The sequence below is a fragment of the Buteo buteo genome, chromosome 17 (assembly GCF_964188355.1).
Source record: "Buteo buteo chromosome 17, bButBut1.hap1.1, whole genome shotgun sequence".
Taxonomy (NCBI): Eukaryota; Metazoa; Chordata; class Aves; order Accipitriformes; family Accipitridae; genus Buteo; species Buteo buteo.
This window is the reverse complement of record NC_134187.1, coordinates 15,704,906-15,720,430: the sequence shown is the minus strand read 5'-3', so window position 1 is coordinate 15,720,430 and position 15,525 is coordinate 15,704,906. Positions and strand designations below refer to the sequence as shown.

The following is a 15,525-nucleotide window of genomic DNA, read 5'->3' as shown; positions in this document are numbered from 1 at the left end:
TCCTAGGTGACCACAACGCAGAGCGGACCGACACTACTCCTAGGTGACCACAACGCAGAGCGGACCGACACTACTCCTAGGTGAACACAACCCAGAGCGGACCGACACTACTCCTAGGTGAACACAACCCAGAGCGGACCGACACTACTCCTAGGTGACCACAACCCAGAGCGCACCGACACTACTCCTAGGCGAACACAACCCGTGGCTAGGCTTTTGCACCAACCCAGCATCCGATGATCACTGTTTTGCGGGTTTTGTTTAAGGTAACACAGAGTGATTTCAGGACCCACGCTCTCGACCCGGCGCTGAACGTTCCTCGGCCCCGACACGGAGGAGCGCTAGCTGCGGGCAGGCCTCGGTCCTCGCTCCGCTCCGCTCCCCCCCTCAGCGCGGCGTTCGGCAGCACGCCCGCACGGGGACCAGGGGAGTGTCCGGCCCCTTCCCCCGCAGGCGGCCGCCAGGAAGCACTCCCCCTCTCGAGGAAGGCGCGCCGGCCTCCCCGGGCTTGCCAAACCGCCCGGCAGCGCGCTCAGGCGCGGCGAGGCCCCGAGAGGCGGACGGGGAGCCGGAGATGCCCGCCGCCGGGCCCGGCTCTCCTCTCCCCGCAGGCCGGGCGGCCTCCGCGCCCCACGCCCCGGGCAGCGCGGCCGCCACGAGCGCTCCGTGACGCCGCCCGGGCCGGGCTCCCGGCCCCACCCCACCCCACCCCACGCCGCCACGCCGCGCCGGGCCGCACCGCACCGCCGGTTCCCCGTTCCGGGCTGCCGCGGGCGCGCAGCGCAGGGGGATGGCGCCGGCGCTGCTGGCCTTGGCCCACTGGAGCACCTGGGCGGCGTGCGCCGTGATCAAGCTGCCGCAGCTAGCGGCGGTGCTGGCCGCCAGGTCGGCGCGGGGGGTCAGCGTGGGCAGCCTGCTGCTGGAGCTGGCCGGGTAAGGCGGCGGGGGGGGGGGACACGGGGACAACAGCGAGCCCCCGCTCCCGCCGGGGGGCGCACGGCGGGGAGAGCCGTTGGGGTGCGGCGGCACCGCCTCGCCTCAGCCGGGCTTCCCTCGGCGGGCAGGCGGGGCCGGGCCGGGCGGGGGAGAAGCGTTTCGGCGGCAGTCCGTCACGAAGGTCCTGCCGTCACAGCTCTGAGGACGTGTCGAGCGGCTGCTGGAAGGGGGCGGCGAGCCGTCCTTGCTCTCTGCGGCGGTGAAACCGCTCCTTTTTGTAACTGGCGGTTAGCCCCCTGCTGACTCCGGGTACGCCTGTCGTGTGCGGGTGCCGCGTCCTGCCTTCGCGGCGCGCACAGGCGCTCTGGAGCAGAAACTTCTGCTTTAAAGCGTTTCCGCGCTCTTGGTTAAAGCGAAAATCGGCTTTTTTTAACTTTGCCAAAGCCAACCTGGGCCACCCACGTAGCTGGAGACAACACCTACTCTTGGGTTTAAGCCATGTATTTAGGTTATTAAGTGGTCCGTGTGCCCTGTTGTGCGGGTAATTGTACCAGTTAGACAGGCTTCTGTCACCCCAATAAGTAAAACATAGTAATTCTTTAAGAAAATTACAGACCGTGTCAAACTCCAAAGATTTGTCAGCCTGTAATAAGCTTACATGGGCTAGACTTACTAAATCTTACTTAAAGAGGCTTGTATGGAATGAGAAAGAAATAAACTGCCTGCATGTTCATTCAAATGTGGGCACAAGCACGTGAGAGAAAATACCTTGAAGAGCCTTATGGTTGCCAAACAGAGGGATGGAGATGGCCAGAACATCCAGCCAGATGGCTGCTAGCTCTCAGCACCAAGCTAAAAAGGGGCTTTTTATTCAGAGAAATCACCTCACAAAAATGGCAAGTTGTTTCTGAACGCGGCTGTGCCTTGTCTTCAGCTAAAAGCACAGCTGTCGAGCCCAGTCTGGCGCTGCGGAGGCTTAGGTGTACAGACACCCTTCTTCACGTAGCTGTGCGGAAACCCCTGGTCTCCCCTGGGGCTGTTCGCTGCCCATGTTTCCCCGCAGCGCTGAACCCCTGTTGTTGCTGTTTACCCTTAATACACCTTAGAGTGAGCTAAATTCTAGTGCCAGCAGAGGTAACTTACCCCACAGCCCCAGCCAAAAAGCAGTGGTAGCATTTTAAAATCATTCATGTGTGTTGGTGTGCACTGAAAAGGCTTCGTAAGTAATGTTTGAGATGAGCATGGAGAAGCCATAAATGCCTCCTCAGCACCTGTGTGATAACCACAGTACCCACACCGCTGCAGGTTCTGCACCTGCTCAGGGCAAAACTGTTTTGGAAGAGTTGCAATGAGTCTTTTTTGAAATGTTTATTGGGACTGTTTATTTAGTAGGACTATTCATCCTGCAGCCTTTAAAGACTTTGAGTCCAGCTGCAGAGAGCTTTGGGGCTACTGGTGCAAATTGGGATGGCTCTGCAGAGCCAGCATGCAGTGACCTGGCAGAGGAGTGATGCAGAAGCACGGTGCTGATGGCAAGGAGTCTAATTTGACTCTACAAGAAATAAGACTTACAGGAAGTTCAGACATTTAAATTCTGAATACTGTAAAAGGCAGTTCCTTACAAGGCAGGCGGTTCCTTAAGCCATCTTTCTATGCCAGAAACCATCAATTTTTCCTTACATAAAAACTATGCCCTAAGAGACCTTTCTATTTTCTCTGCAGCCTTGAAGTTTTTGTCTAACCCCATGGACTTGCATGAAAGTTGAAGAAAGTAAAGAAAAAGTGATAGAAGTTCAATTCCTTTTAGATACTATATTGTGGGATGGCAGGAAAGAGAATTGCTGTTGTTTGGTACACTTCAGAACAGGCTCTCAGTCTGACCAGTACAGCTACACTGGGCAATCTTGTAACAGCATAGTCTAGACAGCTTGGAAGATGTTTTCTACTCCTGTAAAACTTGCTTAATGTATAGATTGGACTACAGACATAAATAAAGAAATCAGAGTTATCCCAGAGGTGTGAAGGCAATTGCAAGGAGAAGGTATCTTCTAGGTCTGGAAGCCTTTATTTCTTTCTCATCAGTTGTAATTAATAAAATTATGCCTTACACACTGTGACACAAAGACCTTGACAAGAAGTGCGGGCAGCTTTCTACCTCTTACTCTATTTGAGGGTAACAAAAATAGACTACAGAATCATCATGCTTGCACTTTTTCTTCATATTTGTTTGATCAGTTTGACAGCTACACCTATCTGGAGCCTTTTGGCACAACCAAAGCAGAAAAAAGAAGTTGTGAAGGAGCTGTCCTGTCCCTTCATGCAGTCACGCTGTTTTGTGTCTTCCTGTTCAGCTTCCTTGTGTTCCTGAGGTACCAGATCTATTATGGTTACCCTCTGCAGACATACCTGGAATATCCCATCATCATTGCACAAGGTAATTTTTTTAAGCCATGTCTTGGAAATAAAGCAGGGCTCACTCAGCACTCCAAGGCTCTGCAGATAGGTACAGTACTCCACTGCAGTGATGTGAATCCATTGACCAATTCTAGCTGGAGTTGGGGGGAAGAGGGAATGAACATCTCAAATATAATTGAATTATTACAAATTTTATGAAAATAGATGGCCAGGTAGAGGAGAAAGATCTAATTAATACACATACAGTGGAGTTGCAGTGTAAGCTCATCCTTTATCCAGTGACTCCAGGTGGGAGAGAAACACTATAAATGCTCCAGACTCTTTATGAAAAGCTTCATTTTGGAGCTTGCAGTGTTTTGGACATGAGTCAAATTTGAGAGACAAAACCTGTAAGAAAGCAGTTTCTGCAGATGTGGTGTCCAGTGGTACTGTCTAGGATTACATTTGGGCCCCCTCTCTCCCTTCTGTCATGAGTGATCTTTTATTTATTTCAGATGTCATTCTCCTTTTGTTTATTCTGCGTTTCAGTGGAAACATGAAACGAGCTTTGTTTTATGCAGTCATGTATCCTTTGAAATCTGGGAATTTTGGTTTATGTAGCTTGTTTGGTAGTTCTCTGCATAGCAGCTATGTCATCGTTTGTTTTGTGCTACCATTGTAAATCATTTTCAGCCACTTCTCAACATGCATTCCACATTTCACATGCTGATTTCTGGGATCACAGTGAAATCTATCCAAGAAGTAAGCTTTATATGTAGCTATGCTTTAGAAGGCCCACAACTGGTAAGAGTAAGAGCAATTCTTAACTTATATCTTTGCTAGAGATGCAGGGTGGAAATGATGAGTCTTTTTTCTTTGATTCCTACCCATGCAGATTGTACTTGCCATGATGAACACAGCAGTGTATTGTTTTGGTTTTTTTTTAAATAGGATTTGGGCTTAAATCTCAAGTCATGTGCTTTGGAGCAGCTATTGAGAAACTCCAGGCACTGTTCAACCAAAGACAGTGTGAAAAATAGGAACACTTGGTGTTTCAACCAGTGCTTAATATCTTTTATCTAGATTGTATAGTCTGTTATAAAGTTTCAATAAGATTATTTCCAGATGTTTTAAAAAAAATCTAATTCCCCAGGCAGTTTTGAGAGCTTTGGTATGCTAGAATTTTCAGTGCTATGAAACTTAACATAATATAAGATTGGGGGGGGGCTGGTACATGCTAACACTGCGGAAGTGGATAATAGACCTGGCCATGGTAAGTACTGCATGATTATTTGAAATTAGGTCCTCATATGAAATGATGTTTTTCTGGAAGTCTTTATCAGTGAAATCTCTCCTTATATTTGTCCTTGGAATAATTCATCATTTAGGTTAGTTTTCAGAACAGCTAACCAGTTTTCAAATATAACTGGTTCTCACTTCTGTGAGTAGCTGGAAAACATGGCACTGGCAATAGAGACTCTATGGAGAAAAAAAAAAAGAGTTACGTTCTGAGGTGAAGCTGTTAATTGTGGTGCCTTAATTAACTAGCAATGGTTTAAGATGTTGAAAAAATATTGCCTCTTTAGTCCTAATGTCATAATCCTGATTAATAAACCCTTAACATGAGAGGAAAAGAATAGAGCATCAGTCAAAGCATTTAAAATAGGGAATGTTAAGTCTTTGACAATTTTTTTTTCCCTTTAGTCCTAGAATTTTGCAAGAAAAACATCATCTGATAATGCCCTATGTAGGTTAAAGATGGTCTTTGCCCTTTTTGTCAAAGAGAGAAAGTTAAATTTTGAGATGAACTGGAGCTGCTAATGCAAAAGATGATACAAATAGGGCTAAAAGCTTCTAAGCCTGCCGCTAATCCTTACTTGCAAGGGAAATCCAGGCACACCACAAAGACCCATGTGGAGAACCCCTCTACCCACTGCCTTTGAAAAATCCCCCTTAAAGGATGACAGCAAATAGTCTGCTCCCTTCATTATTTTTTCCCACCAATTGGACTCATTTTCCACACATTCTTGTCAGTTTTCTCATTCTTTTATGGTTTAGTTTGCCAGACATAACAGTAACAGATGGTCTGAATCAACCTTGCTGTTTAGACTAGATCAGTCTCATTTTAGCTAACTTTCATAAACAGTTTTATGTACCAGGTTGAGAAGCTTTTTTATTTCTTTGCTTCTTATTGTATTTGCCTCTATCAAATATTTGCCAACAGCAGCAGCAATTGTTGTGCTCTTTGAGCTTCTTTCTGGGCAGCACCTCAGAAATCACTCCCTTGCTTCTGGCGACTTCAGTTTTTTGCTTCGCAGTTCCTTAGTAAGAAACTGAAGTGCTTGGGTTGCCAAATACAGAAAAAGTACTTTTTTTTTTTATTTTATTCTAAATGCAAAAGCTAGTCCTGGTTTTAGTAAGTTACATACTAACAGCCATAAGCTAAACACTCGGATAATACAATGGCAGAGGTTCTTTCTCTTTTTTTACCTGCTTTTCAGAATTTGTGCACGCTCATCAGTGCGGCCAGTAAGCTGGCTCAGCTGCGGTGCCTCTGGCAGACAAAAGATTCTGGACAAGTGAGCGCCTTGACCTGGAGTATGTCTGCATATACCTGTGCAAGTAAGCTATGGGCAACCTGGTGTGAAGCACTGAGTTTTCCTTTTTTAAAGCCGTATCTCCTCCTAATGCCTCTTTCAATAGGTCTTTACTCAATCATAGTAGGTAAAAATCTTGCCTAATGTAGTTTCCCTTAGTGCCAACTTCTGAGACTCAGATACCACACAGTCTTTTGAAATCAACTTTTATCATTGACATCAGCTCAGTCACAATGAGACTTTTGACTTACAAAACATGCAAATATGGCCAAGGGAGCCTGATAGAGTTGAAATAACTGAAAGAGTGTCTTTACTAAGAAAAGATTTCAATGTTCTATGATTTAATAAAATTACTAGTGATCCAGCATGAAAAGGCACTAAATTTTGAGTCAGACAATCAGACAATGCTAATTCTGAAAAGTCATCTGCAAATAAATACACACTTAATGCTGAATACCTTTAACTCCATGACTACATGTAAATACATTTCTCAACAGAGGAGAATTTAAGAACGTACCAAGAACAGCGATTTGTGCAGCTCATGTGTTAATTACCTAGCGGTCTGCATGAACGGTTCTACAGCCATTTGTCAGAAGTGCCTTTGTCACACTCACAAAACTTGTTTAAAATATTCTTACTGTAAAACATAGTGATGCTGGATCAATTTCCCTGTGAAACAAATGTTTTTAAGTCAATAATTAGAAGTTGTGGTATGTTCACTGAACGATAGCAATAACTTTGTAAATGGTTTTAGCCTGCTGCAAATGTGAAATAATTAACATTTAGATTTGTTGTGGGAAGGAAAGCTGAATTCCTCATATTTGCAGAAGCCTAAAAGCATGCGTGTGAACATTCACAATGGTTAAGTCATGCTAACTCAATTGTGGGTGAGGCTTATATTGTGGGTGAGGCTCAGTATCAACTACTGAAGGAGGGGGCTGAACAGAAAAAGAAGCATTAAACTCTGACCACATCCAATCTAGTGAGATAGATACAAAAATTCTAATTTTATCAGTAATTTTCTCATTAAAAAAGACCCTTAATACAGTGTTACTCAGCTTTGAGAGCTTGCTCTCTGAAGCTAAAATACTGAAGAGTGGATGCACTGAAAGTGGGAATGTCTGCAAGATGTATATTTTCATGCAAGATTATCCTCTATTAGAAGATAGACATTTCATCATTTTTTGAAGGTATAAATGTGTCGTATCTAGTCCACTAATCAGAATTCATTCAATTTACAGCAAGAATAGTTACAACTGTAATGACTACTAATGATCTCGCAGGTGAGTAAAGTATGGAATTGCCTGCCTTTCCAAGATAACAGCTGCCATGGTAGTTTTTAGCTGTTTTGTAAAAGCAGTTACCTGCTCTCAGAAGAACAAACTATGAACCTGCTGGGTTAGCACAGTGAGGGAAGGAGTTAGTACTAAAAAAGTAGCACAGGGTTACAAGTCAGTCAAATACCCAGAGAAAACAACAAAACCTGCTTATGCTTATCATGTGGTGACAAGCGGTCCAAAAGCCATTATCTTTCTCAAAAGGCAAAAGCACTACAAAATAAATTATGAAAATAGCAGAATAAAGCATTAAAAATCTTTAATATTTAAATACATAAATAAATAAATTTCATAGAATACAACTTTAAAAATCTGTAATAATTGAGTGGTAGTTTTTCAAATAGTAAGTGTTTCCTTTTCTTACTGTGGGGTTTGTGCATTAAAAAGTTCTTCCAGAAAACTATTTAAAGTTCAGCTTAGTATATGAATAGTTTTGGGCACAACATTCAGAAAGGTTATGGCAGGCTGAAAATGAAATGGTGCGCTGGTAAGAAACTCACAAAAAACTGGCTTAAAATATATAATTTGCAGCTGATTTCATTACAAAGCAAATTTACTTAACAGCTTCTTACCATCCTGACAAAACTGAAAGAGCTAAGGAGTGCAGCAGATTTTTCAATAAATGGTTCGAAATCAGGACTTGGTAGATATAAGAACAGTTACAAAATCACATTGTTACTTTATTTGGTGGATCCTTGTTCAAAACTGGTATTTCATCAGAAACATCACATGAATGATTTATTTATTTTTAAGCAGTCCTCTGCGGCACAATAAGGCTCTAATTTTACAAGCAGTTCAAGTTGCTCTTTCACTGGCAAAGGAAGTCCCCTTTTCAATCAATATTCTCACCCCCATGCTTGCTGGTTTCTCTCTGCCGGAGTAAGAGTTTTGGGGACATGCAGTTAACTGGATCACCAAAAATCGGCACATGCAGAAATTTAGTCCAGGTCAGTTATCAAGTCCAGTTCACCCACAGCTACACACTTAGCCTGAGTAGAAGCAGGAGAAGTATATTGAGGGGAGGGAGGAAGGGAGAAAAACACCATGAAAGTAAAATGCTGGCTCTTGAAAGTAAAGCTGGCTCTGGTTAAAGCTGCTTTTTAAAATAAAGCACAATACACTTTGGAACATGGAAGAGATGGCAGCAAACATCGATACCATGCTGTTCTAATGGAAAAGGTTTCCAGTTAACTTCTAACACTGAACACTTTGGCATGTTCATCTTGGTTTCAGAGGCATGTATGAAACTGTCAAGTATTGCACATTTCTGAAACAAAGTTTTGTGTACATTTCTGTGTATATTCTATTTACCAAATGGATATTAGATATAGCTATACTTCAAATTGTGGTCTCACAGGTAGAGATACTATGCTTCTTTTGGTTTAAAAAAAATCTGAAAGTTAATCAAGATACTGAAAAACTGCTTTTTTTCTCAGTTGTCAGAGTTCCTCTCATTAAAATCTGACAGATACAAGTATTTCCTGTCTCCCTAAAGTCTAAACTTAACAGATGGCAGTAGAGAATAATCCTTTTATTATAAACAACACATGCAACTATAAAGGGCACATGAGCTGTGGCTCCCGAGTTTAATTTTAGGTGTAAATATAAATTTATATGAGGCTACTCAAACTTGTACTATTCTCCTGGTTTTGTCACAAAGGAATTAAAGGTACTGTAGTGTATTATTTTCAGATACCACTCACAAGTGCTAAATGCTCTTCTCTGCTACATTTACTTTGAGAATTTCTGGGTTCCTGAACATGGCTATTTAAACTAATTGATTTAAAAGAGTTGCAGAATGGGAACCAGCCTGTTTTTACACCAGTGGAGGTTTACAAAACAATGTGTATTCTGAAAATGACAGCAGTTGATTCTTTTGGATTTATGCTTACAAGATTTTTTTTTCCCTTTTAGTTCTCATCCGTTTCATAACCATGCTTATTCTCAATATTTGGGTCACAGCCACAATCCTTCACTACAGGAAAACTAAAAAGACTGATTAGAAGACACTCATCAGCACACAACATAGGTACCATCAAAACCCCCCCGATATAATTAAGCTTAAAAAACAGAACAAAGGTTGAGGAAGCTCTCTCTCCCTTAAGCCTAGTATTTATCCCTAAGCATAAATAGTAGAGTCATGCTTATTTTCTCTTAGAAATAAGTCTGATAAGATACTTAATTTAAGCAGCATATTTTTATTGGTCATTTAAGACAAGTTTCACTGATATCACATTTTCTCTGGACTTTTTTACTAAATGAAGAAGGTATTTCATATTTAGATGTTCATATATTATCGTATCACTTCAGTACTTTCTGGTTACATATAAGCAGTTTTCTTCAGTTACACAAGAGCAATTTTGCACCAACATACCAACTCATCTTTCTGCATCTGCTGCAAGTTTGAAAAACAACAACAGATGTTTGTCGTCTTCTTGCAGGCAACTCAATTAGTTAGACATTAATTATCTGTATTTTAGGATGAAGAAAATCTGAGTCAAGGCCTAATCCAAAATAAGGTTCTAAATGTGTTTTACTAAGTCACAAACCCAGTTGGGATTGTAGTGCTTACATGCAACACTTAAATAGTACAATTTATACAGCTGATACAGGATACCCATGGTCACTTTCTTCAAAATACCCAGTTTTTATTAGGATATGAGCAAAAACTCAACTATGAATTCTTCTTTTTCAACCTGAGCTCTCATTCACTGAACATACAGTTTTGGGAACAGCAGAGACTAGAGCGTATAGGAATTAATGAAACTTTGACTAACAGAGTTAAAAGTTGTGTTTGAGCCAAAGTTCCTGAACTGATACCCAGAATCCCCAAATGCAATCCATACTGACAGTGACCCCTTTACTTGTACAGCTTGATGTATCATAGCAGACTCGTTCCAATGGTGACTGGGTTTTGATGATACTGCTCTGTGCTTTGTTAGTTTTCAGCCTATCCATGCTGAAGAACGTAAAAGACTTCACTTAAATTTTTACTTTAGAGATTCTAATCAATTTGTAGTAGGTATATTAAAAAAGAGAAAAGGATATTCTTGAGAACCACTAATGGGGGATTTTTTTTGGAAGTAATGCCTTTCCAACCAAAAGTTACAGAAGTAATCATACAGCTTGCCTTCAATTCTCATTACATTCTCCAAAATGAAAAGATATGCCTTTTCAAAAGAGTTCTTACAGTATTGCTGTTAAAACCAAGGCAATCCTTGGTGCTGGCACCCTTGAAAACTATGGGAGGACTGCACTGACTACATTTGAGGCAGGTTTTCCCTGCAACATGCTAAATCATTGGACTCTTGCGGAAGAGCGGGATCTGCAAATGCAGATGTTTCCGCCAGCGTACACCCTGCAATCAGACCGACCAACACCTTCACTGTCAGAAAACATACCTGCTTTGTAAACTCTGATTTTAAAGTGGGAAGGGGTAGGAAGAGGTATGTCTGTGGACATATGATTTCATGTATCTCATATTACTGAGAGCAAGTTCAAAGATGAGGATTTTTTACTGCTCCAATAAAATGTGTAACTGTTTCTATGTTGGTTGAGAGAGTAACTGTTATGATTTTACTAAAGCTGTGTAAAATATCTGAAGTGGTCTAAATGGTGGGAGGTGGCATGTGATACATTTTCCAGGTCATATTAATAAACACTATTCTTCATGGCAGTTCATTTGCATTACATTTAATTTTTTATTCTGTTTCCATATATGGAAAGAAAATGAAATATTCATTGCAGGTCATTAATGGGCAGATTTCACCTTAATATTTGAAGCATCAGGCTGTATATTAACCTGTAAAATGCTGAAGAGCTCCAGCATCTTAAAAGGAAAAAAACACACTTCTCATCTCCTTTTTTCTTAATTAAAGCCTCTTCTTGATAAAGATTTGTAGAGTCCAAACCCTCTCTGTTACTGACATCTTTCATACTCCTGAGTGATAGTGTAGCAAAACAATGAAGACACTCTATTCTCGGTTTGAGGATCAGCACTTCAAGTTGGTTTTTTTCATCATAAGATGCTGAAAACACATTTAAGAAAAGTTCTTTACAGGTTACGTAACATATTTTGAATAAATCATCTTAGAAACGTGGAAAAAAAGAGACTGAGGAAAAGAAACAAAGCTGGGTAATTCACAAGCTTAAGGTAAAGTAATTTTGTGGACTTGGAAAGCTGGATCATGAGTTCTCATTCAAGCTGCAAGAGATATGGAACAAATCAGAAGGCAGCAGTAAATAGTTTTACACACTTTTTTCCCCCCAGAGAATAATTTCTTTCACTTTTGTCAAGTTGACATATGCTCAAGTCCTGGGCAAGGCCCACAAAAGCATAGAGCCTGTGGTTTTCCAGTACGTAAACCATAATCTTCTTGGTAGCTAGATTAGAGGCAATAACTTTAGACAAGATACACGGGGAGGATAAATCTTGTTAAACTTGTCATTCAGCAGTATCAGGGTGGACACAAGTGAGTTGCTTGCTGCGTAATACAGCGGCAGACCAAAGCCGGGCAGGGAAAGCATCTTGGTTTTATTGCAGGGTGTGTAAACCAGCAAGCAACTTATCCAGAGGGCTGGAAGTAATGCCTCTCCCTTCCCAGATGCTGTGCAAGTGCTGAATTACACTCTGGGTGTCTGACTGCAGCAGTTCACAACATGCTTACAAGGTAACACTGCCTTTCCTGTCCTGGCTGGTCAAGTGTGGGTCCTGTCTGGACTTTCAAACAGTACGAGTTTTCTTGCCTGTGAAAAGACAAGATCTGAATTCTAGTACAATCCACTGGATAACCCCAAATATCTCCAGCTATGGATATAATGGAACTATAACTGCATTTGGTAACAGATAAGCTACCAGCTGCACTTAGCCACAATGCTCAGTTTAACAGTATGAAAGAGAAAACGTTTATGATGAGATTTACTATCCAAAAAAAAAGGAATGAGGACATGATTCCAGAGACGGCATGTTGCAGGTCTGAAAGTGCAGGTGTAGACAGTGGAAGATACGTATAGTGTACTTTTCCCAAAAGCCTGTTTCTCAACTGTCCTCCATGAACAGGAACATCATATGCAAAAGCAAACCCGTCATCTCCGCCACCCTATGGGCCTCCGTAATACTTAGCATTTTGTGCAGAGTGAAACTATGCAGACATAGTTTCTTTGTGTTACCCTAATCCAGCAAAAGATGTTACTGCTTGGACTGCTCGCAAGTCCCTGTCCGACCCCTCAGCCTCTTCCGCTGGCTTACATTGTGCACGTAGGTGCTCCCTAACCTGGTTCTGCTATTCTGATCTATTAAAACAGGAAAGAAAGGAGTGGGGTGGGCAGGTGGACACACACCTCAACTGCCGGAGCTCAGAAGCTGGATTTTTAGAGCAGTTTGACTTTTTGGAGAAAGTCATTCACAGTTAGCTAAAAGGTCCCAAAAAGCTTACAACTTGTAAAAGCCTTCATTCACTCCTTTAAATGAGGTAAAATTACTCTTCCTCCACCAAACAATCATTATGCATTTAAGGACATATGTAATAGGGAAAAAACCCAGAACACCTCAGAGCCAACAGGAAGAATTGTATTATTATAAATTAAAAGCTACACAGATGTGGAGATAAACTCAGATGAGGTAGTTTCCCAGCCCTATAGTTTCTATGATGATAAATAATTATTCCTTCCCTGCTAGTTCTTTTCAGGCTGCTTTGTTCCGTTCCCTTCCAGATTCTTCAATACTTGAGATTCATATTTATGTATGAAGCAGAACATGAAATGTAGCCTTCATCACATAATGGTCTAAGGATATCTCAATCTGGAGTGTGAGGAAGCTGAAAAATAACTTAAAATAGGACGTTATTAACTTCTTGGTTTGTATTGAATTTAATTTGCTTGATTTTGAGCTAGAGTTCTCCAAAATACTTAAAAGAGTTCTCAGAGATGATGGCCGTTGATGTCAAATAGGCGTCTGGGAGCCACAATAAACATCACCTCAAGAACCTACCAGCTCATCACTTGTGCTGGATCCAACTGCAAGACCTTGGCAGTCTCACAGACCTGAGTCCTGATGGATCTCAGGTGTTTCCTGCCTGATGGCAAGATAGACATACAGACATCTTCAAGATAAAGGTGTCAACTATTCCATTCTACCTTGGAAGTGGTTTGAGGCAAGCACCATCTCTGTCTTGAAAAAAAATCCAGCCTTTGGACCAGGGGTAAGATAAGAGGTTTTTTACACTACACGATACTCTTGATGAAATTTAGTTGGGGATACCTAAAGGACAATTTAAATAATTGTCATAATTTTGTTCATGCCCAGTTTTGTTTCATTATTTCAGCTCATAGCTGTCTTCAATTGTCAGTAGCCTAAAAAAGTACTTCTGTGTACAATGCAGTGTTACTGGCTCACAGGAAGGGAGATTTAAGAGGGCATCTTGTTTTATCTGTCAAGTATTCTGGAAACTAATTTGAAGGACAGAACCTGCACCAGCCTAAAACGTGCCAAGAACAGTTAGCTAACAATGATTATGATTCAAATTGAATAGTAACATGGCTCCAGGCTGAAAATAAATTCTACTTACCACCTTATTGTAATTGCAAGTCATCTGTGTACATGCCTACTCCAGGATGAACAAGATTTCTGCTTTTGAATTTGGAGGCTTTGGCCAGCAATACCAAGATGCTGACCTCTCTCATACTGTGCGAAAAGTGTAAATAGAAGAAAACCCTTCCTATGTCTCAGTGTCCCCTCTGTCATGTAAATCAGGACTCTAATGAAGCACAAATTGAGCTTGTGTAAAGCATATTTTAAGTTACCCAATTACTGTAAAGAAATTCTTTCACCTTTGAGCAACTGACTACATACAGATTTCACTGAGCTGACTTGCAAGACAGTGACTTGAGAATTTTAAGTTGTTTTCCCTGAAATGCACTGTCAGCACGACTTACAGTCCTCATGGTCTCTCTGAGCTCAAGGGTATTTTCCTCTCTCAGTGCTGATGTTTGTTTTAAGCTTGTACGTATGCCCACCTTCCCAGTAATAAAACTCCCACTGCTGTCACTCTGAACGGTATACGAAGCACAAAGGGGAGCTTCCTTACTGTATTTATCAAGCCCTTCCATCACTCCAGAGCAGACAAGTGGCTACACAGATCCTACTGAATCTTAGTTGGCCCCCAGTACATAGGGGTTGTAATATGCTGTACAACATCACGCAGACACGTGAGGCCATGGGATCCAGCGAGTAGATGCAAGCCCTGAAGCTGCGCCTAGCTACAAGATCAGCTTAGAGAGCTGAAAAATTTTTCAGCTGTTTCAAAAATAGAACACAGCTGAGGTAAGAGACAATGCTAGGGCCAGCGAATGTGAAAAAGGGTTCATAAGGTTGGGTTCCTGGCTCCTTCAGCCTTAAAACAGTTATTACGTATCTCGGACACCTCCAAAAATGTTTTCTCCGATTCACTCATTAATAAAAAGTAGCACATATCCGAGATACATTGCTAACATGCCAATTCAGTGCTTAAAAGTCTAAGCAGTTGGCAAGCCAAAGGAAAAGAAGAGGATTCGCAGTGATCCCACAAGCCTGATGTACTTCTCGTCAGGTGACCATGCTTACCAAGTGATGCAACAGCATCCTGGGCAAAAAAAACCCAAACAAACCAAAAGCTTAACAAGGGTGATGACAAATGACAAGAACTGGATGACCCAAAAAGCACACTGGGACATGACAATATAAGACTATACATACAAGTTGGTTCACATCTCAAAATGGGGTGATACAACTGAAGCATCACATACAGTTTCCTTGGCTGTGAAAGAATGTCTCCACAGCTCCTCTAAGCAACCTAAAAAGGGTTGCAGGGACATGGAGTGGCTGCTGCACTCTCTGCCCTTGCTTTTCAGGGTAATGATGTGTCTTTCAGATTTCTTTAAGGTATGCAGGACTATGTACACTTATAACTTTGTAATTTTGCTACCTCTCACCATGCCTTTCATTTTGCAAGGCCACTTTAATCCTGCAGCAAAAGCAGCAGTGGTCAAATCCAGCTTCACACTTGGAATAGCAAGTACCGGGTAGTAACTTGACTTTCTTACCCTTATAAAACAATGCTTCCTGCCTACAAAGGAGCAAAGATTCAAAACCCCAATCTTCATAACAAGGCCTGTTAATTAGCATCCCTATGCTAATAAATTACAGTTCCTCTGAGTCCCCGCTTCTTGGAGCCATGGTTTTATGGTGCGCTTTTCCACTCATTGCAGTAGTTTCTGGGGAGACC

The 15,525-nt window shown here is 41.9% G+C and overlaps 1 protein-coding gene and 1 long non-coding RNA gene across 3 annotated transcripts in view; one reads left to right on the top strand and one right to left on the bottom strand.

Annotated features, from left to right (window-relative positions):
• The window catches only part of LOC142040840 (uncharacterized), a 33,955-nt gene extending 33,032 nt beyond the window's left edge, over positions 1-923 (bottom strand). The window contains exon 1 of one of the 2 annotated variants that reach the window (XR_012653308.1): positions 829-923. This is a non-coding gene — a long non-coding RNA (uncharacterized LOC142040840). Of the gene's footprint in view, positions 1-744 lie in introns of both variants that reach the window. The other variant, XR_012653309.1, reaches the window with a different exon arrangement.
• On the top strand, positions 350-10,811 carry SLC66A3 (solute carrier family 66 member 3). Its single transcript, XM_075049132.1, has 7 exons — positions 350-933; positions 3,288-3,370; positions 3,846-3,915; positions 4,546-4,603; positions 5,832-5,952; positions 7,169-7,210; positions 9,179-10,811. Exons 1-7 carry the CDS (start codon positions 791-793, stop codon positions 9,265-9,267), a joined length of 606 nt encoding a protein of 201 aa, XP_074905233.1. The 5' UTR covers positions 350-790; the 3' UTR covers positions 9,268-10,811.
• Positions 10,812-15,525: the final 4,714 nt, after the last annotated feature.

What these genes read in the sequence shown, in the direction of transcription:
- SLC66A3 (XM_075049132.1), top strand. Translation starts at nt 791, where the DNA reads ATGGCGCCGGCGCTGCTGGCCTTGGCCCACTGGAGCACCTGGGCGGCG. An exon ending in TCCCATCATCATTGCACAAG is followed by an intron (nt 3,371 to 3,845) that starts GTAATTTTTTTA and finishes TATTTATTTCAG; the next exon opens with ATGTCATTCTCCTTTTGTTT. An exon ending in GACTACTAATGATCTCGCAG is followed by an intron (nt 7,211 to 9,178) that starts GTGAGTAAAGTA and finishes TTTCCCTTTTAG; the next exon opens with TTCTCATCCGTTTCATAACC.